This window comes from Anabrus simplex, chromosome 10, assembly GCF_040414725.1.
Source record: "Anabrus simplex isolate iqAnaSimp1 chromosome 10, ASM4041472v1, whole genome shotgun sequence".
In the NCBI taxonomy this organism is placed as follows: Eukaryota; Metazoa; Arthropoda; class Insecta; order Orthoptera; family Tettigoniidae; genus Anabrus; species Anabrus simplex.
In genome coordinates, this window is record NC_090274.1 from 72213863 (window position 1) to 72237558 (window position 23696).

The 23696-nt window shown below is 38.7% G+C and overlaps 1 protein-coding gene across 1 annotated transcript in view; it reads left to right on the forward strand.

Annotated features, from left to right (window-relative positions):
- The window catches only part of AGO1 (protein argonaute-2), a 327978-nt gene that overhangs the window by 251222 nt on the left and 53060 nt on the right, over window positions 1–23696 (forward strand). Inside the window, exons 16-17 of the mRNA XM_067155023.2 lie at window positions 10811–10917; window positions 19723–19852. Of these exons, the coding sequence (XP_067011124.1) occupies window positions 10811–10917; window positions 19723–19852 (237 nt within the window). The remainder of the gene's footprint in view (window positions 1–10810; window positions 10918–19722; window positions 19853–23696) is intronic.

Below are 23696 nucleotides of genomic sequence, written 5' to 3' on the forward strand. Positions count from 1 at the left end.
ATGTGGTGATATGGGAAAAGGGAGAAAAGGAAGTACAAACGAGACTGGACATTTGGAATGAAAATCTGAAGGAGTTTGGAATGGTAATTAGTAAAAAGAAAACTGTAGTCATGCACTGTGGAAAAGAGAAGCCAAGTGAACATGGACGAAGAACGGTTAGCGAATGTAGAACACTTTACATATCTGGGTAGCATTATTAATGGAAGTTCATTAAATTTAAAATGAAATTAATAACAAGACTAAGTAAAGTTACAACATTTTATCATCAAGTCAGAGAGCTTTTATGGGATGACAAAGTACCCAAGAGAACAAAATTAACATTATATAAACAGTATTTCATACCAGTTGTAACAGACGGACTAGAAACGCTGGTAACTAATAAGAGACAAGATAGAAAGATCCAAGCAGTGGAAATGAAATTTTAAGAACATCATTTAAAAAGACAAGAAGAGATAGAATTCAAAATATTAAAATCAGAGAAGAGCTAAATATAGAACTGTTAGTACAGAAGATACAGGGAGCAAGACTGAAATGGTTCGGACATGTAAAAAGAATGGTAAAGGAACAGGTAGCAAGAAGGGAATTGGAAAGAGAAGTTAAGGGAAAGAGACTAGTTGGAAGGCTGAGAAGAAGGTGGATGGATCAGAGTTGGAAGGACATTAGAGAAGCTGGATTGGATGTGGTGAAAGTAATGGAGCATGAAAAGTGGAAGGAGAGAAAGGAGCGGAGGAGGCTTGTTAACCACACCCGGGCGACTGGAGTGGGACGTTAATGATGGTGATGATTCCTTCTTTGATAATGTGGGGTTTTTTCTTTTTTCAGGTATGTTATAATGTAATATTTATATTTAACTTGTGAGTTCAATAGACTGAAGAGTTTTTCAATGGCGGTATACAAACTGAAAACAAAATCAAGTCGAATATAACGTGTACTTTTTTCGTTTTCATTTGGTGAAGAAAATTTCAATGTTCAACTTACTCGCAGTTTTAGATTTGCCAGCAATTCTTAACTGGGGCTAATAGCTTAACACTTGTATGTGATGTGGATTGCCATAACGGGGTATATATATGATTTTTCACGATTTTACGCTAAGCTTTTTAACATTCTAAGACCAAAAATTACTGCCTACTGGCCATGGGTACGTATTGCAGGGCGCGAGTATACTTGCACGACCGTAGGTCGGTAATGTCTTTGAGATTGAGCCAGAGGTACTCCTGAAGCCTGTGGTAACGTGATGGGGAGGGCCCACGTAAAATAAACAGTGGTTGGTATGCGTTGGTGTTGACTGGGTGGAAGGAGTACCTTTGGTTGTAGGGCTGTTTTGTCTTATTTTATGTGGTTGTAGGGCTGTTTTGTCTTATTTTATGTAAAAATGAACAAGGCATCACTGGTACATGTGTTTAGTTGAATGTACAGTTGAAGGTGTGCCGTAAAACTACCTCTGTATCCATTTATATAGGTGAAAAGTTATATTTTGCCTGAGGGCAACAGTATGCAGTAAAGGGTTATTTTATCAAGCCTTATATATATATATATTCAAAATTCTACGTTAAAAATCTAACTTCGAACTTATAAAAACTATTAACTTCTTTAAGTTACATTCTGCACTACCTCACATCAGAATTTTTGTTCAATGTCTTGTTCGTTCAGAATGTTTCTTACACTATGGCTACTTCACTTTGGCTGTAAGATTTAAGCCACATGGACTAAGATACGTGAATGCTACTCGACTTTGATTATTCCCATTATGCACTGCTGTCATCAGACAACTGACATTGGGAGCATGATCGTGGCTAGAATGATTAACCCATACTCCATCTGCCGTCAGCATAAGGAAGTTCGTGAAACATGCTTTCAAATGTATATATTGTATGTTTACGTTGGCTCATTTTCAGAATATAAAACATCTATGCCATGGCTTCTGAATCAACCTTTGTATATGTACAAGCTATGTCATTTCATTTAAATTAGTTTCATTTACTTCAAAATAAAAGGCTTTCTCTGCAGATTTATACATTGATGAATATCCGCTTAGTGGCAATAATTCTGAGATACAAATGTACCTCCTTCCTGCCGGTCCCTTGGTGTGCTGCTACATTTTAGTAAACGGACACTAACACGCTCTCATGTAAATTGGAAAGACTCGTGCAACAGCTAAGAACAACGTAAAGGATTACCAGGGATCGTGCAACCTGGATTCATTTCATGACAGTGAACTATTCTTTCTAGTGAATACGTGGTGATGGTGGTGGTGGCATTAGGAGAAAAGACATTTTAATTTTCAAAATAAACCTGTGAAAAGAAAGTTATGTTGTGTTCTGTAAGACTAAGCTTGTCTGAAAGAATTGTTATGAAAAAAATAAGTTAAGTCGATATTTGCATCCATAACAATTGCAGTTGCAAAATCAGCATAATTCATGCAACATGCTCTCTACTTTACAAAAATTACGTGCATTCTCAATGTTGTTGTTGTTGTTGTTTGAGTCATCAGCCCATAGACTGGTTTGATGCAGCTCTCCATGCCACCCTATCCTGTGCTAACCTTTTCATTTCTACGTAACTATTGCATCCTACACCTGCTCTAATCTGCTTGTCATATTCGTATCTTGTTCTACCCCTACCGTTCTTACCACCTACACTTCCTTCAAAAACTAGCTGAACAAGTCCTGGGTGTCTTAAGATGTGTCCTATCATTCTATCTCTCCTTCTCGTCAAATTTAGCCAAATTGATCTCCTCTCACCAATTCGATTCAGTATCTCTTCATTCGTGATTCGATCTATCCATCTCACCTTCAGCATTCTTCTGTAACACCACATTTCAAAAGCTTCTATTCTCTTTCTTTCTGAGCCAGTTATCGTCCATGTTTCACTTCCATACAATGCCACGCTCCACACGAAAGTCTTCAAAAACATCTTTCTAATTCCGATATCAATGTTTGAAGTGAGCAAATTTCTTTTCTTAAGAAAGCTCTTCCTTGCTTGTGCTAGTCTGCATTTTATGTCCTCCTTACTTCTGCCATCGTTAGTTATTTTACTACCCAAGTAACAATATTCATCTACTTCCTTTAAGACTTCATTTCCTAATCTAATATTTCCTGCATCACCTGCCTTCGTTCGACTGCACTCCATTACTTTTGTTTTGGACTTATTTATTTTCATCTTGTACTCCTTACCCAAGACTTCATCCATACCATTCAGCAACTTCTCGAGATCTTCTGCAGTCTCAGATAAAATAACAATATCATCGGCAAATCTCAAGGTTTTGATTTCTTCTCCTTGGACTGTGATTCCCTTTCCAAATTTCTCTTTGATTTCCTTTACTGCCTGTTCTATGTAAACATTGAAAAGGAGAGGGGACAAACTGCAGCCTTGCCTCACTCCTTTCTGGATTGCTGCTTCTTTTTCAAAGCCCTCGATTCTTATCACTGCAGACTGATTTTTGTGATAATTCTTCGTTCTCGGTATCTGATCCCTATCATCTTCAGAATCATAAATAGCTTGGTCCAATCAGCATTATCGAATGCCTTTTCTAGATCTACGAATGCCATGTACGTGGGCTTGTCCTTCTTGATTCGATCCTCTAAGATCAGACGTAAAGTCAGGATAGCTTCACGTGTTCCTACATTTCTTCTGAAGCCAAATTGATCTTCTCCCAACTCAGCTTCAACTTGTTTTTCCATTCTTCTGTAAATAATACGTGTTAAAATTTTGCAGGCATTAGATACTAAACTAATGGTGCGGTAGTTTTCACACCTGTCAGCACCGGCTTTCTTGGGAATAGGTATAACAACATTCTTCCGAAAATCGGATGGGACTTCTCCTGTCCTGCACACTAAATGAAATAACCTTGCCATGCTGGTTTCGCCTAAGGCAGTCAGTAATTCAGAGGGAATGTCATCAATTCCAGGTGCCTTGTTCCTATTGAGGTCTCTCACAGCTCTGTCAAACTCCGACCTCAAAATTGGATCTCCCATTTCATCAGCATCAACAGCCTCTTCATGTTCCAGAACCAAATTATCTATATCTTTACCTTGATACAACTGTTGGATATGCTCCTGCCATCTTTCTGCTTTGTCTTCTTTCCCTAGAAGTGGTTTTCCATCTGAGCTCTTAATATTCATACACCTAGAGTTCCTTTCTCCAAAGGTTTCCTTGATTTTCCTGTATGCAGCATCTACCTTTCCCAGGACCATACAGCCTTCGACATCCTTGCATTTCTCCTTCAGCCATTCTTCCTTAGCTACCTTGCACTGTCAATCCACTTCATTCTTTAATCGCCTGTATTCCTTTCTGCCCTCTTCATTTCTAGCATTCTTGTATTTTCGTCGTTCATCAATCAGGTCTAGTATCTCCTGAGTTATCCACTGATTCTTAGTTGATCTTTTCTTCCTTCCTAACATTTCTTCAGCAGCCCTACTGACCTCATTTTTCATGACTCTCCACTCTTCCTCTATAGTGTTTCCTTTAGCCTTTTCATTTAGTCCTTGTGCAACATGTTCCTTGAAACAATCCCTCACACTCTTTTCTTTCAACTTGTCTAGATCCCATCTTTTTGCATTCTTTCCTTTCTTCAATTTCTTCAACTTCAGATGGCATTTCATGACCAACAAGTTGTGGTCAGAGTCCACGTCTGCTCCTGGGAAAGTTTTGCAATCCAACACCTGGTTTCTGAATCTCTGCCTAATCATAATGAAGTCTATTTGATACCTTCCAGTGTCTCCAGGTCTCGTCCACGTATACAGCCGTCGTTTGTGGTGTTTGAACCAAGTATTGGTAAGGACTAAATTATGATCAGTGCAGAATTCAACCAGCCGACTTCCTCTTTCGTTCCTTTGTCCCAATCCAAATTCTCCTACTGTACTACCTTCTCTTCCTTGGCCTACCACTGCATTCCAGTCTCCCATCACAATTAGATTCTCGTCACCTTTTACATATTGTATTAAATCTTCTATCTCCTCATATATTCTTTCGATTTCTTCATCATCCGCTGAACTAGTAGGCATATAAACCTGCACTATTGTGGTGGGCATTGGTTTGGTGTCTATCTTGACGACAATAATTCTTTCAAGTAACAACTCTCATTATTGTTCCGTATTGAAGATGACGTTAGGCATAGATATCAAGGATAATTTAATAAAAAACCACCTATTCAATACTTTCCACGTTTAATGTGGTTATTATCTACATGATTTTATGTAGACTTATTTGGTCAGGTACATGTTTCACCCATTATTTTGGGCATCTTCAGCCTGTAAACAACCTTTAGGTCAAGGTTTGGGACCTTTTTAACCAATATAAACATACCTATATATACACTATATACAACATATACATTATATACAAACATAAGTTAATACAGTTAAGTTTTTTGGTCCTAATCTATCTAATATGGAAAATGTCCAAAACTAAAATGGATCTTCTTTTCGGTGAAGAGGATTGCATATCAGGGTTTATGTGACCCCTGTAACATATTAAGTTCTTGACGTATCGTGTCTGGTGACAGGATGTGTCGTCAACAATGAGTGGAGATTTGAACTGATTGTAGGTTGGTCAAGATTGAAAATATAAATTTAAATGTGTTTTAACTTGGCAGTTCTATTCTGGTTAACTTAAAATGTTCAAAACTAAAAATAAAATGAAACGGATCTTCTTTTTTGAGAAGGGGTTGTATTAAAACTGGTGCTTGTTTGACCCACGATTTTCATTTTCATGTTCTTGACGTAACTAATATTTAAATGTGTTGTCATGCACAAGTGGAGATTTAAAAGCCGATTGTTGTAGGTAGACTGGTCAAAAACGTTGTGAATGAAACTGTTAGCGTCTTGACTTTGGGTCTCGTGTAACGTCAAGGAATTGACAAGAGTACAATATTTAGCTGTTTCATAGTTTTTTTCTGCTGCTTAATTGGGAAGAAACATCCTAGACACTTGATACAGTCTTGTGTGAAAATTGTTCCCGTTGATGTGTTGCTTGGTCTTTGGGAGGGATCTTAAGAATATCTGTAATGAAGTAGAAAAATAATTTTGAATTAAAAATTTTGAGTACGCGTTGTGATAAAATGTATTAAATTAACACCTCTTAACTGTAAAATGACTTACTTGTGCAGTTAATACTAGATGGACCTGTCTGTTCCGGCAGCGCCCGTCTTATCACCATTTCTACTCCTGGTGTTGTACTGGTGCGGTAATGGAGGGGCGGGGCATGGAGGGAGAGTGGGGGTAGGCTGGTCTATGGGCGTGTGTGCTGTTGCTGGACGGGAGTTTCTAGAAGCAATATGGGCGGGTTTAACTTTTGGCATGATGGATGAAGCATTTGAGTGTGGAGATTTAAATAATTGAGGGATTTTGTTTTGATCTGAATTCACGATATTAATTAATCTAGGTGTTAATTCGTACAAAGGATTTTTAATTTCATTGACGTCGTTGAGATTTTTATTTTTATTGTAGGTTTGGTCTAAAAAGATGTGTAGGTTTTCCAGTTCATTCATTAATTTCCCTTTACCTATGCTTCTAATGATGGTAAGATCTTTCTCTATGGATGTAAAGTGATGGCCCGTTTCTCTCATATGTTGGCTCATCGCTGAGTACTTATTGTGTTTTTGAGCGTTATAATGTTCCAGATATCTCGTGATAAAGCTGCGGCCAGTCTGTCCGATATAAGAAAAATCACATTGTGTACATGTTAGTTTATATATGCCGGACCTTGAATAATGTTTGCTATTGTGATTGACCTTGTTGTGGTTAAAAAATATGTTTCGATTAGTGTTAACTGTCCTGAAGGCTATATTGATATTGTGCTTCTTTAAAGTTTCATTCACAACGTTTTTGACCAGTCTACCTACAACAATCGGCTTTTAAATCTCCACTTGTACATGACAACACATTTAAATATTAGTTACGTCAAGAACATGAAAATGAAAATCGTGGGTCAAACAAGCACCAGTTTTAATACAACCCCTTCTCAAAAAAGAAGATCCGTTTCATTTTATTTTTAGTTTTGAACATTTTAAGTTAACCAGAATAGAACTGCCAAGTTAAAACACATTTAAATTTATATTTTCAATCTTGACCAACCTACAATCAGTTCAAATCTCCACTTATTGTTGACGACACATCCTGTCACCAGACACGATACGTCAAGAACTTAATATGTTACAGGGGTCACATAAACCCTGATATGCAATCCTCTTCACCGAAAAGAAGATCCATTTTAGTTTTGGACATTTTCCATATTAGATAGATTAGGACCAAAAAACTTAACTGTATTAACTTATGTTTGTATATATTGTATATGTTGTATATAGTGTATATATAGGTATGTTTATATTGGTTAAAAAGGTCCCAAACATTGACCTAAAGGTTGTTTACAGGCTGAAGATGCCCAAAATAATGGGTGAAACATGTACCTGACCAAATAAGTCTACATAAAATCATGTAGATAATAACCACATTAAACGTGGAAAGTATTGAATAGGTGGTTTTTTATTAAATTATCCTTGATATCTATGCCTAATAATTCTTTCACTATGCTGGTCGTAGTAGCTTACCCGCTGCCCTATTTTCTTATTCATTATTAAACCAACTCCTGCATTTCCTCTGTTTGATTTTGTGTTGATAATTCGGTAGTCGCCTGACCAAAAATCTTGTTCTTCCTGCCAACGTACTTCACTTATGCCAACTACATCTAACTTTAGCCTATTCATCTCCCTTTTCAGATTCTCTAACCTACCACAACGATTCAAACTTCTAACATTCCACGCTCCGACTCGCAGAATGTCAGTATCCATCTTCCTGATGATCGCCCCCTCTCGTGTAGTCCCCACCTGGAGATCCGAATGGGGGACTAGTTTACCTCCGGAATATTTTACCCGGGAGGAAGCCATCATCAGTACATCATTCATACAGAGAGAGCTGCATGTCCTCGGGAGGTAGCTACGGCTGTAGTTTCCCGTTGCTTTCAGCTGTGTAGCAGTATCCAACACAGCTAAGCCATGTTGAGTATTATTACAAGGCCGTATCAGTCAATCATCGAGACTGGCGCCCTTGCAACTACCGAAAGGCTGCTACCCCCCCTTTCGATGAACCATTCGTTAGTCTGGTCTCTCAACAGATACCCATCCGATATGGTTGCACCTGCGGCTCGGCTATCTGCATCATTGGGACACGCAAGCCTCCCCACCGCGGCAAGGTCACGTGGTTCGCCCTGTGAGCACCATTCGTGAGCACTGTTTGGGTCTTAAGTATGTTAGAAATGGTCAGTAGCGGCCATGCTTTGTCAAATAATTATTAAAAAGTCTTTCAAGTAATGTATCAGCAAAAATTGTTCGTTCACTTCACAGTTTGCTGCTGAATTTGCAATTATTTTGCAGCAACATTAACCCCTCAGTGTCGCAGCCATTTAAAGAGCTTCCTTCCCCGCGGCCGGATGAGATTTCAAATACGCACGACTGAAATACATTGATTAACTTAAAGCGTTACTACAAGTATAAGGTTGGCCGGATATTCACGAAATTTGGAATTCCTTGTTACAGAACTATGTACATGCAGATGATTACATAATTGTTTCACTTTACCTTAGTAATTTAGTTTCGTGTGATACAGGTCGAAGCACTCTTCGAGACAGAGACCCAAGTCACACTCCTGGCAGCAGTACACAGACTTCTTCTTTTCGCCGTGTTTTGAACACACGGTACAACGTCACTAAGGTTTGAATTTCTCACTCTTGGGTGGTAATTTCCTGATAAAATGTCTTTCCTCCAACCTTGGAACTGTATCTGATGTGTGCCGGCCTTAAATATTTCGTTCCCCGGCCGAACAAGCGTATTTTGTAAACAAACCTTCCACCAGCTGAACCCGATAAGATAACTGCTCGATGTTTGTCCCTGTGACTTGTCTGAATATTATATTATTAGAGAATTTAGGAATCCAAATTCACTGTTGAAAACTTCCCTCTGACCTGTATAATTATCCATACTGTAGTCTCCTACACAAAATTTCCAAGTACTGGTTCCTCCTCATCGTCACTCTCATCATTTACCACTGCATCTGGCACAGCCACATCATCTTTTTCATTATCACTGCTACTCATACTGCCACTACTACTTCCGACTAAACTCTCATCTGAATTATACAATATTCCAAGTACGTTACTGTCAGTCAAACCAGGACTGGGGCTAGCCATTGTGCGTGGCGCGTCACACGGACTGATGAAGCTGCAGCGAGACCGAAAGCAGCAGTACGAAACTGAATGAGGGGAATAACATTTATGACATAACAAACCAACTTGATATATATTTCAGATAAAAGGTCGAGGCATCGTTTTTCAAACAAGATATATACACCCTGAACAACTGGTTCTCGTATTGTATGACAGAAGGCAGCGCTAACTCATACCTACACAGAGCACTCGTGGAGAGTTACGAAAATATTACAAGCCGAGAAATCAAGACAAATATAATAAATAAACTGCACTCTCAATGTAAAAATAGAGCAAAGAACATCATGCGAAAAGACAAACTTCTCAGATCATCATTTCTTTATTTTATTCTGTGGGAAAGAATGAAGCAAACAGACTTTAAATAAAGCAGAGATTAGTGTTCAGACTTACTTGACAAATATTTATCCTTACAAAAACAACTACATTTTAACTATCTTACAACACTGATGAACCCGAAAATGTCTTCTTGGAAACAATACAATTTGCATATCCATAACTCGAAAACTCTCTGCGCTATAGCCGAAATACGGAAGAAAAGAGGGTCTATACCACATATAGAGGTCGGCGCTGAGGGGTTAATTAACATTTTGTGGCTTTATATGAAATTCTGAAATTTTTTGCAAGTTTATTTTCTATACTATAATCTATCAGCTTCATGTCCATATTGATAATTTGAGCACACAAGTATGAAGAATGAGTTGTCCACCTAATTAACACTTTATTTTACAAAGTGTCATCACGATGACCTATTGACAGGTCAAAACCGGTACTGTCTTTTAATGTAAATATTCTAGACACTTTGTAAAATAAAGTATTAATTAGGTGGACAACTCATCCTTCATACATGTGTAGTTTATTTTCAAGTTTAAATAATGGTTATACCATTTTTTTATATTTCAACATGAGAAAACTGATTTGAACACAATTCTCAAAGTTCATGAACATGAGGTATCCTAGACCCTTCCGACGGAAACTTGAACATAATACTGTTTTTTCTTAATCTGGGTTAGAAGTTATATGGAGACTGATTGTTAATTGATATTCTTCTCCATCTTTGTGGGAGTAACTTTCAGAGGTACTATGGCTCCCTAGGGGTGATTCGGTAGGACTTTTATCTTCACGATAAAAATTTGTAACCTTTGACACCAAAAATTGATTGATTATACATCCCTATAACATCTGGATGTATGATAGCAAAACTTTGAATGTCGCTGTTGTTATTTATAGAGCAAGGCAAAAAAAACACTGGTGAGAATTGGACTTCTGTTGGGACACAACAACTGGACCAGTTTCATAGTTAATAGTCGTTTCCTACAGGTTACACTACTCCGTTAAGCACATGACATTTCCAGACCTTGAACTTGCATACAGACGAACAAATGACTGTTGCGTTGACTGCAGAAATGGTGAAATGGGAGGATAATATGTCAATCGATCATATTGTTGCTTCATTTCAGTCTTCATTTCCATTCGTTTAGCAGTACTGCCTGGTCTTTCACCTCCGTACGAAGTAGTATCATCTGAAAGTTTTGCAGTAATTTGTTTACGTTTTGTGACATTATTATGGAAATCTTATAAAGATTTTAAATTACAGGTTCTTCAGCATGAACTGACTGCTATCAGAGAGGCGTGTATAAAGTTGGAAGGAGACTACAAACCTGGCATTACGTTCATTGTTGTGCAGAAGAGACATCACACAAGGTGAGTTGAGCATTATTGTTTAGGTTATCTATAGTTGTGCAATTTGAACTAATATCACCAACAAAGATTGTTGTGGAAAATGTAGTGATTTCAGTTAAGTTCTGTGAGACCTCGTTAGTGCGTTCCTCACTACGACGTTTTCTCACTCAGCACGTCGTAAATTCAAAGTCCACATTCCCATCCTATTAAATCTATAAAAAATGCCTTGCTTATCGTGCCTTTTTTTTTTTTTTTTTTCCTATTTATTACAATCATATTTTTGCTAGCCCTGTAAATTTCTTTATCATCCCTTGTGAGGGTATATGATCACTAAGGCCCCGAAGTTAGACAAATTGCCTTTTCTATCAGGGTGGAAACATCAAAGTATCAAATAGAGATAAACATGTTTCCATACATTTGGGAACAGTAGGACCAGTTATTATTATGCCTTTATTTGCCTATTTTAGTTTCTGTTGCCTATTTTTCTTTTTGCCTTTTTTGAATTGTTATGGATATTTTCTGTTCTTCTTCTTCTTCTTCTTCTTCTTCTTCTTCTTTTATGACCGTATAGGATCACTTTAGTTTATCTATCGTTCAATTCAGGTCTCTTTGAAGGGATTGTTCGGGCTTTGCAATCCTCCCAGTACTTCTTCAGGCGCTCTGATCTTCGTGCCCTTTCCTCGGTTGAAAATATGTGTTGTTGGTTTGTTTCGGGTAAGGGTAAAGCAGAGGTTTGTATTCTTGAGTTTTGTATTCAATTTTATCTTATTTGTGGTGTCTTCTGTTGTAAGGCCTATTTCCTTCAGATTTTCTGCTTTTTTTTTAAATAGTTCCGTTTGGGCCTGCTATGGACCACGTGGTTCTTATCTGTAGGAGCTTTCTTCTTTGACCAGTACTCCTTCATCCTTGCACTGTGAAAGTTTTTCCGCTCCTGGGTCCATTTCACACCTCCTCCCGGACGTACTGTTTTTTCTGTTAGTGACTGGAGAGAGTTTGATGTTCTGATCAACGTTCTGTATCTATTCCTGTCATAAATTTCACTGGGAGCAATGTCCAATTCTTGAAGGTCTTTTCTGACGAGTCTTGCCCACTTGGCATTAGTCGCTTTCCCTCTAGAGATGGTGTGGAAGATTCTGGAGGTGAGCCTCTGATTGTCCATTCTCATGACATGACCATAGAAGTTCAATCTCCTCTTCCTCATAGATGTTGTAATGCTCTCCAATTGTTGGTACAGTTCATTGTTGTGCCTGATTCTGTACTTGCCTTCTTCTTTAATAGGGCCCATACCGGGCGAGTTGGCCGTGCGCGTAAAGGCGCGCGGCTGTGAGCTTGCATCCGGGAGATAGTAGGTTCGAATCCCACTATCGGCAGCCCTGAAGATGGTTTTCCGTGGTTTCCCATTTTCACACCAGGCAAATGCTGGGGCTGTACCTTAATTAAGGCCACGGCCGCTTCCTTCCAATTCCTAGGCCTTTCCTATCCCATCGTCGCCATAAGACCTATCTGTGTCGGTGCGACGTAAAGCCCCTAGCAAACAAAATAGGGCCCATGATTTTTCTCAGGATCTTCCTTTCCTTCAGCTCCAGTTTTCTAAGTTGTCGTTTTCTTACCATGTTTAGGCATTCTGTGGCGTATAGTACTGATGGTCTCACTACAGTAGTGTAATGCCTGACTTTGAGGGTTAAGTGAGAGGGATTTGGATTTGTACATACTCTTACATAGGTGGTAGGCATTTTCCAATTTGATGCATCTGCTGTTCATGGCCTGATCATCATCTAAATTTTCCAATTTTAAAAAAGTGTTTAATCCCATAAGAAGACTAAATCTTTTACTCATGCAATTTTACAACCACATCTTTTAAACTCCAAGAACAGCAGCTGAGTGTACAACTGAAAATGGGACTTAAATACGAGAGTTGATGAATTGACCAACAAGCAAGATACGATTGTTCATGTGCACGAAATGTTTTTTATATATTGTATTTTATCCTGTACATATATATATTAGTTTAAGTGAAGATATGTTTTATACACTAATTCTAGGACCTCAACATAATATTTTAGACATACAGTTGCAATATTGTAAATACTGACATATGCCAATTCACGTTAAGACGTGCCCCATTTGTATGTGACTAAATGCACATCATCATATGACATTCCCTTGACAATGCAATTTAATCAAAGCTTCATCATATAAATATGTATTCATGGTTCAGCTGAAGATGACCTTGTATGTGGTGTCGAAACCGGTCCTGTAGCTTAATATAAGCAATAAACAAGTATTGATTGGTGGAAATTCTTTCCTATTTTTAATTGTGTAATTCGTCAATACGGAAATGAAGATTATAGATTACGATACCCATATATTTGATAGGATTTCATGGATATTTTGGATTGACTCCTCATCAGTGTATTTCCAGAGCTCTGCTATGATTCCATCCTCGCCTGCTGCTTTGTTACATTTCAATTCTGAAATGGTTTTCGGGATCTCCCCCTTTCTTGGTGGGAGAGATTCCGACTTAGTAACATTCTGAGGTTCGAAATGCAGTTTCTCCTTGGGTTCCCTTGAATTTAGAAGGTTGTTGAAATACTCCGCTAGAACTGTGGTGCACTCTTCATTGTTCATTTTCAGCTTTCCGTCAGGTCCCCGAAGGTGAAGTGTAGGGGCTGAGTAGGGTCCTGCATTGAGATTTAAAAGTTTGGTAGAAGTCTCTAGTGTTGTTTCTTTGAAAATTCCTCTCTGCTTGTTCAATGATATTTGTATTGTACTGCCTCTTGGTGTTCCTGATAATTTTAGTAGCAGTTTTCCTAACGTTTGTTACGGTTCCATTTTAGCCATGCTTGCTTTCTCTCTTCTATTGCTTTGTCACAAGTAGTTGTCCACCATGGATGTTTGTTCTTTCTGACCGCTGGGATGGTTGTCGCTGCATCTATTAGTGCCTTCTGTAGTTGGGGCCAATCTTTTTTGTCTTTGTTTTTAGCCAGGGTCTCGGTGAAGTTATTGTTATCTTTCAGCTTGGCTGGATTGAACCTTGGAATTCGCGACTTGATGCAATGGTTTTCTCTGCTTCTTTTAAGAGGGATGAAATTGGTTTTGAACAAAGAAATATAGTGGTCTGAATCAATGTTTGCACTTCTCAATACTTTGACATTCAGCACTTCTTTGCTGTTTCTTCTACTGATGGCTACGTGGTCCAGCTGGAATTCCCCAAGCATTGGGTTAGGGCATCTCCAAGTCATGGCTTTCCTAGGAAGGCGTTTGAAAGCTGTAGATTTGAGGACTAAGTTGTAATTTCTGCACTGGTCAATCAGCCTTTCTCCATTCCTGTTGGTCCTCTTGTGGGCTGGGTAATCTCCAACTATGTTCTTGAATTTTCTCTTTTTGCCAATCTGGGCGTTTTAAGTCTCCCATTAAAATAGTTATGTGGTGCTGTTATTATATTAAAATTAATAATGGGAAATAAAATAAAACATAATTCTAATCTACTCTATCTATACATATAAAATAAGTGTTTTGTCTGTACATTGCTGAGAATTTGAAAAGAATGATATTTCTGTATCGGCCATGTCCACAGGAACAAGGAAATGCACTTTTTACTTTTCCGTAATGTATGTATGTATGTATGTATGTATGTACACGCAACAGGAGAAAACGGCTGAAGAGAATTTAACACATTGAGTGCCAAGCGACCCCATTTGGGTATGTGAGAGTGGTCAAGTTTTTTAACTTCACGTCACCATATGGGGTTGTATGTTCGTTCTAAATCGAGAACTGTGCAAACCCATTTGGGTGTACAATAAGTATGTGTTTTTGAAAGCTGTGTAAAGTCTCTTCCTGCCATCTGCTGGTCGTCTATTTAAGCACGTGCATAGTCCACCTTCCATTCCTCGATTCCTGTTTTGGCGCGACCCCATATGGGTACGTCAAGAGTGCTTTGTAGGGTGACAGTCATTGTCTATCTCGCGCACGGATTGTTTAAGTAAGTGTGAGTACTGTGAGTTTCCTTTTCTTTTTTTAAGTCGTAACGAGTGAATCGAGTGGTAAAAGACGTAGTGCAGATAGTCTGGACGATATATCGAACGAGTCAGACAATGATGATGTAGACGAAGTAAATAGTTTGTGATTTTGAACCCAGTACAGACCAAATGGCGATCTCGCACGTTCATCCTCATTGATGAATTACAGTCTTTAGCATACACATCCCCACTGTACACTGGGTTTCCTAGCCAGCTGTTGCAAAAATTATGACCATCTTCAACGAAATAGTCACTGGTTTCCCATGTTGCACAATCATCGCTGCTAGGTTCTCTTACTCAAATTAAAAGTTATACAAACAAAATTATATACTTGTAACTCTGTAACTACTAATTCTTCTTATAATATTATTCCGTTACATCCTAATTTACCAAATGCACGTGATTTTCACTACTTTATATAACTGAATTCTATACGAAAATTTTTAACCTAAAATCGGAAGATCGTCATTTACAAACATTTCCTGACCTAAAATCGGGGATCGTACATTTTTACGGCTCCAGTATGAACAAGCTAACACATCTCTCATAATCAACAGCATGTAATGCGTCCCTGCAAAGGAGAAGGTAAATATGACAGTGTCGGGGCAGTAACTACTGTACAAGTACGACCCCACATGGGGGCACATGTACAGTTCATAACGACCAATACGACCCCATATGAGGTCGCAATATTTACCTAATATACATAATAAGTTAATCTAATATATCATAAATACATCCTCATTTCAGCTATCATTTGCTTGGTTAAGCCTGTGAACATTTTGGCACCAGGGAGTAACTCGATGTTATTAGCTCACGGCACTAGACGGCAATCCTATGAAAATCGGTCTGGCACTCAATATGTTACTGAAAATCGCTATGTAAAGTCGAAGGATGAGCCACTACAATCTAGGCTATAAATAATTCGATTCACGCTGAGTGAAATGGTCATTTAGGGGAATGCCTAAAATTTAATTCTCAAATATTTATTTATGTTATTAGTTGTCCTATCAATAAATACTGCATAACTAAAGTTATATAGAATTACACAGATGTTCATGAATTTGTATTTTTTTTGCTATGTCCATTTCAACGCCAAGCCACAAAAAAATGGGTTAACAGAATTTAATGAAAATCGGTATATAGAGTTGGGAAATGAGAAACTACATTGTAAGCTATAAACAATTTTATTCGCCCTGGGTGAAATTGTAATTCAGGGGAAGGCGCCTAAAATTTAATTTTTATATACCTTTGTTATTGGTCCTATCAAAAAGTACTACATAACAAAAGATATAGAGAATACAATATATTTCTTATTCAGTTTTACCGTACCGACTATGATAAGAGTGGTATTTCAGAGTCCGACGAAAACTAAATGTGACCACCTACAATATTGAAAGTGCATGACATTCGTCAACAATAACATTACATTGACCATTGTTTGTTGTGATGTTCTTTGTCTCTTATGCTGCCACTCAACTCTGATAGACGGGATTACTGCTGCATACTGAGTACCCGCCGAGTACAGTATAACAGCCTGACTGAGTATTGACGGGAAATAGCTGGGGAGTTAGAAAACTCTTCCTTTAGCATGACATTCCTCTGGTTCAGACATTTTCTGATATTGGTGGTACATAACACACTGGTTCATCATAGTATTCCAGCTTTTTGATTCCTACTCTGATGCGCTGTCTTGAATTAACATTGTGCGCACTTAAGGCAGAGGTTCACTTAGTAGTTAGTAGTAGTAGTAGTAGTAGTAGTAGTAGTAGTAGTAGTAGTAGTAGTAGTCTAACCTGGTCTAGAATTACAATTTAGGCCTATTCCAAATTATAGCACCACAGTTCACTAAATAACTCAACATTCAACCCTGAAAAGAGCCGTTTCTTAAGAAAAGCTTCTTTCTCATCGCTTTTATTAAATTCTGCATTCATTTTATTCCAAATTAGCAGTTAATAGGGCAGTTTTTCCTCTGGCTTGGAGGGAAAATCTGCCTCCAAGTCGGATAGATTATTCCGCCGCCAGTGTAGTGAATTAGTGAATTGAGATTTTCCGACTCATCGGGTACTCCTATGAAAGAGATTAGTTAAAGGGCATAGTTCTTGCCTTGGGACTCTCCACTGTTCGACACCCCCTCCCCCTGCCCGCCAAAAAGAGACTAAGAGTATTCACGGATCATGGCTGTCTGCGAGGTCATTCCAGCTCTGGAACTTTAGACTGTTAGATCAGCAGCGTAGTACTGTTTGTTAAAAGTGAGAAAATGTGCGGAATTTACTTGATCGAGTATTTCATATGGAAGAATTGCTTTTAATCGCGCCATTCCTACTGACGTCATTGTAATGACCTATGTTTATTTCAGTTGGGGAAACCACTAAGACAGTCTTTCTGAGGGTGTAAAAAGATAGGTGGAGAGTGAGTGTCTACAATTTATAATGAAAACTCCCCAACCTGATTGTGACTGATGGTAGGCAAGCGGGCTTACCATTTCAATGGAAATTCCCTAACCCAATCTTCATATGAGAAAAGACGTTTGACTTCCCCGACGCCTTTCTAGTGTAACATTAAGAGCTATGCAATTTTTAATACAGTCTTACTCACAACGTGTACACTCCCTAACCTAGAATTCTGTGTACAATGTAGAATTCCGTAGTGAAGCACAGGTACATCAGCTAGTTAATAATAAAGAGAACAATGTCATTTTAATTTAATAGATAAAAAAATTGCACAATAGATATTTTCGTATTTTCTACTGAAAATTTTACTCCACAAGCCAACTGGTCCAGAGGGTTGCCGAGCTGCGTACCTTCTATATAAGATTAAGTACTCAAATATGAGCCAGATTGAGTGGCTCAGACGGCTGAGGTGCTGGCCTTCTGACTTAGGCAGGTTTGACCCCGGCTCAGTCCTGTGGTATTTGAAGATGCTCCAAAACGTCAGCCTCGTGTCGGTAGATTCTCTTGAACTACATGACCTTGACAATTGGCTTTACATCGCACTGACACAGGTAAGTTTATGGTGACGATAGGATAGGAAAGGGCCAGGAGTGGAGAGGAAGCGGTCGTGGTCTTAATTAAGGTACATCGCCACTATTTGCCTGGCGTGAAAATGGGAAACCACCGGCAAGTTGGCCTTGCGGTTATGGGCGCAGCTGTGAGCTTGCATCCGGGAGATAGTGGGTTCAAGCCCCACTGTCGGCTACCCTGAAGGTGGTTTTCTGTGGCTTTCCATTTTCACACCAGGCAAATGTTGGGGCTGTACCTTAATTAAGGCCACTTCCTTCCCACTCCTAGCCCTTTCCTATCTTATTGTCACAATGAGGCAGATGAAAAATATGGATCATATGCCAAATCCAGATGCTACCGAGCTCGATAGCTGCAGTCGCTTAAGTGCGGCCAGTATCCAGTATTCGGGAGATAGTAGGTTCGAACCCCACTGTCGGCAGCTCTGAAAATGGTTTTCCGTGGTTTCCCATTTTCACACCAGGCAAATGCTGGGGCTGTACCTTAATTAAGGCCATGGCCGCTTCCTTCCCACTCCTAGCCCTTTCCTGTCCCATCGTCGCCGTAAGACCTATCTGTGTCGGTGCGACGTTAAAAACAACTAGCAAAAAAAAAAAAAATCCAGATGGTGGGTTCTGTTTTCCTAGTGAGATGGTATGTATTGATTAATTGTATGTACCATCATATTTTCAGGCCTGATTTTTAAAAAATGAAAATTATAGTCCAGGAAAAATGGTGATGTCTTAGCACTGAGTTTTTTTGTAATGTACGTCGTTTCTCTCCAGTTTTGACTTGGTTAATCTCTGTGAAGTTCTTCAGTCTGTCGAAACCAATGCGAGACCAATAAAACTAGAAATCGCAACAAAATGTAAATATTCCATAACGGATTAAGATGTGCCAACTCCCTCGATTTAAGCAGGAGACTCCCTATTTTTGATCCTTCCTCCCTCTCGCCTGATCGCAGAGGCATATCTCCCGATAGGAATATAGATTTAGTATTCCTGAATTTTTTCTTAAATCGTAGGTTTTTCCTCGTTCTTTATGTACCTAGAGAGAATTGATGCTCAGTGCCCTCTGGCAAGATGTATTCAATCAGTTGTTGGCGTTCTTAAATTTGACAAATATCTAATGTAATGCTTTTTATCATTTCCACATATCTATGCAGACTGAGAGTATTTTTAGCATATTTACAAGGACAGAAACACAATTCAGATCAGCGCTACCCGAAAAAGAATTCTGGAATAATATACGTTAAAACCCGTTCAACAAGGCCAGTGCTTTGAGCATAAATCTACTTCAGAAATTTATGAAGGCGCCTAAGGTTGTTACAGTTTAGAGTCTTGTGTTTAAAAGCTCAGATACATGTAGTATTTCAATATTTAAAAATTAAGTTATTAATAATTAATAAGAGAAATTACACAATTGAGTAGTATAATGTGTTAAATTTTCTTCAAATTTACATTATCAATGATGTGCTGAAACATGACGAGTTATGCCGCAAAAAAAATCTCCTGATATTTTTATCTGTTATTGAATTTTTCCCCATTCAGATGGTTTTCTATTTTTATTAGTCTTGCTTTGGTTTTGACAGACTGGAAAGCTTTGCTGTTACAGATTAGCCCTGAGAAGACTGAGCAGGGAGCAACTCTCAACTGAGTGAAGTTAATGACCCCATTCAGATGCTTTGCAAATGTTGGAAAAATGCTGTTCTTAATGCACTTACCCTGATGATGTTATTTGTCTTTTTCATAAAGTAGTTCCTCACTCTGTAGCCAAACCTATCTTTTTCTTTTTTTTTCCCCATTTAGACTGTTCTGTGCAGACAAGAAGGAACAGTCTGGGAAATCGGGCAACATCCCAGCTGGCACCACAGTAGATGTAGGTATCACACACCCAACAGAGTTTGACTTCTACCTCTGCAGTCATCAGGGTATTCAGGTAAGTTTTACTGTGGACTCATTAGTAAGTAATGGAAAATTGATTGTTTTGAAAAAAATGTATCCATCATTATGTAACCCTTCCAGTTTGCTTTTAGGGCGGTGTTGAACGAGGTCTCGCCAGCATTGTCTGTCCATGTACACATATATATAATATGTATCTCTCCCCCCCCCCAGACGGTGCTCCATTCCCAAGGATGGTGTGACATCCTCATTTCTCACTTGATTTTGCCCTTTTTTTCTGCATGGCATTCCTAGGAAATTTCATTTCACTGGTCTGCACAGTTTAAAGGTCTCTAATCTGCAACATGAAGGTTTCTAGGCCATATGTATGGGAATAAGATAAAATTTTTCCAATGTGTCTTAATTTATGAATGGTTCTGCTACCAAGTTTGGAACTTCTCTAGTTACAAGTACAGGGAGTACTATTTTTTAGATAGGATGTTGTATTATGATGTGCAGGTTTTATTCTTTTCAAAGGCACCATATTTGTAGATATTTTTGGACCTTGGGGGTATGCAAGGCCATGGAGATTGCTCAAGAATATTTAACAGGAACAGGTCCCAGATGGCAAAACGGAGTTATAACTCCTATATCAAGAAAGGAAGTACTATGGTGTGTATTAATTGTACAGTGTCTCGAATCAGACGAGTTCAACTTCAGCTTCCCAGCTTCACTGGAATAGTGGCCTTCGACACTTATTGAGGGTTATTAAATGTTAAACATTAATTTATTGAACCACCTATTCAATACTGGTTAAGTCTTTATGACTATTACAATGTCATTACATTAAGTTTGAGTTGGTACATGTTTTGCCGGCATTGCAGGCATCATCAGCCATTAATTCTATCTCCAAGTCAGAGCTCTGAGTGGATGCTATTTTAGGATTAATCATAGTGAATATTATTTATATAACAGTGCAATGAAGTGATCAAGCCGTCCATGGTTTTGTATTCCACATGGCTCTACTTCTAAATTGACGTTTAGGCCGATTTTGGCTCTGGTGATTATGCACTGAATCCAACCAATCCCCATCTACCATTTATATCGATTTATATCGGCAGAGCACGATCTCGAAACCTAGTTGCCAAGTCTGATATTTACATTCATCACGTGGTTAACCTATCTCGCTCAGCGTGTGTGGTATTCAGTACAGTTCGCGATCATTTGCATTTTTCTCCAGTAATTAGTGTTTTTTCATATAAGTTTTATCTTTCTAGTATAGTACAGTATAGCGTAGTTTACAGTTTAGCATAGCATAAATACAGTATAGGTTTAATTATTAAATAGCTGTAGTTTTATTTATGTCCGTGTATCAGTGTACTTAGTTCGTCGTGTTTACCATGTCTCAGTGTAGTTCGGGAAAGACAAGTGGCAAGAAATCGAGAGGTGTGGGACAGGGCACGCCCTTGAGAAGCCAGGCCCGTGAAATTGTGTCCAACGTGCATGAGTACTTTGAGAAAGAAAAGGAGAACAGTGCTACATTGCTTCCTTTAGCACAAGATGTACGGAGAACTGCCGACGCTACCAAAGTAAGTAAATACACAGTAGTGGCAATTGAAAAGGAGAAATACCATGCTGAGGAACAATCTCCGGGACCCTCTAAGTTTGAAACGCCGAGTAAGAAAAAGAATCGGGCCAAACCAGTGACGAACCTGGACAGTTTCAAGAAAGATGCCATTCGTCGTCATATTTATGACTACTGCCGCAGAAAAAACCACCCTACTCTTGCGAAGCTACGTGAGTCTCTGAAAGAAAGCAAACTATTTAATGGAAGCAAGACTTCACTGAATGTTGTGGTAAAGGAACTGGGATTCCGTTACAGAAATTAAACTGTCGCTGAGTGTTAATGGAGAGAAGTGATATTGTGATGTGGCGGTGCCGGTTTTTAAGGGAAGTTATGAAGGAAAATTTTGATTCGATTGTGTGGTTAGATGAAACATGGATTAATGCAAACCATACCGTAGGAAAAGGCTGGACAGATGATTCTGTGGAAGGTACAATGGCAGTGCCCATTGGAAAGGGGGGAAGAATTATTGTTCTACATGCCGGTACCACAAACAAATTTGTACCTAACTCTTTGTATGTTCTGAGGTCTAAGAAGTCTGGCGATTACCACGAGGAGATGAATAGTGTCAATTTTTAGAACTAGTTTGAATACACACTAATGAATAACCTGTCTGAAAATTGTACAATAATAATGGACAATGCCCCCTACCATTCTGTAATTCAAGAAAAAACTCCGACAATGGCAACAAAGAAGTCGATTCTTGCTGAGTGGTTAAGGAGGCACAACATTCCTGTGCGGGACGACATGAAGAAAGGTTAACTGTTGCAGCTTGTGAAAGAAAACAAGCCACAATTTTCAGTGTATGTCGTGGACGAAATTGCAAGGCGTCATGGACATAAAGTTATTCGACTTCCACTTTATCATTGCCATTTCCATGCAATAGAGAAGATTTGGGCTCAGATTAAGGGTTATATTGCTACCAAAAATAAGCGTTTTACTGTACCCGAGGTGGAAACCTGTTAGCCGAAGCTGTGGCGGTGAGTGATTTGTTATTTCCTCATTCTCTTTTATTCTGAATAATATATTCTCTTATTAGTGTCAGAAGTTGTTAGTAATTGTAGATTTTATGAATTTGTTTTCAGTCCATATTTATTCATTTTTCTGAGTATGGTATTACATTTTACTGTATAGGGCTGTTTACCGGGGTCGTATTGCATCAGCTGTTCTCGCAGGCGTAGCGAGCTGGCAACACATGAAAGGCGATGCTCATTTGTTTTGCGAAACTTCAATTTAGAAGTAAGGCCGTGCGGAGTATAAGTTCTAATGTGACATTCTACTCTTATTCACATTTAATGGGAATGTATTGACTGTCAACTTTCATAATGTCAGGAATAAAGGGCCCATCTTTAGTCGTGATGTGGGAAGTTGGGTCATCGTCGTCGTGCAGCCTCTCCTCAGGTCCTAATGTTTACGAAAAAGCTGATGTAATGACAATCCGCTATAGCAAGTACATTTTTCGCCATTATGAAATTTCTCTATGATGGACTTCTACTTGTTTATTTGAGACACAAATTGAAATGGTATCACGGTGTAACACATTAGCTGTTAATGGCCCCAGGTGGACTGGCTGCATATGAAGGGTACACAGGAAATACAGACATTGTCCAAAAATTCAAAAAATGAGTTATTCGTCCCATTCCTTATTAGTAGTGAAGCTATCAACACGAGAAATATCAAAGAGAAACAATGAACCATGACTGAGATATGCAATGAAATAGAAATGGTACACAGGGGAGAACGAACAATGTATGCATGGAACTACGTTAAAATGAACAGGGTCCACCAACCGCTCGAATGTGCATGCGCATGTCGCCGCCATTGCAGTTTAAGCTGATTGATGGCTGTGTCAGGTGATTTGTTTTGTTTCTGTGTTGTGTAGGTTTGTTACACTAATATTGTATGTAGTACGATGGATGCTGTGATGGGCACTCATTTCTACAATTCAAGTGATGAGAAGACTCAAGTAGCAAGAATGGAAAATTCTACAAAGAAGAAACGTAAATTAGTGTGAAATGTGTTGTGAAGAGGTTACGAGATACTGTACATGAATCTGGTGAAGACTGTAACTGAAAACGTTTACAATGTTTTAAGCGGGTCACTGCAAGTGAACGGAATAAGCTAATACATGATTTTAATAAGTTAGGTGATAGAAATGCCCAGAACTCGTACTTAGCGGGATTAATTACCGTAATTCCTGCTAACCGAAGGCAACCATGGCAGCCAGGACAAGAAGCCCGTCTGCATGATTTTTCTTATGTGTATAAAGTTCGTGTCG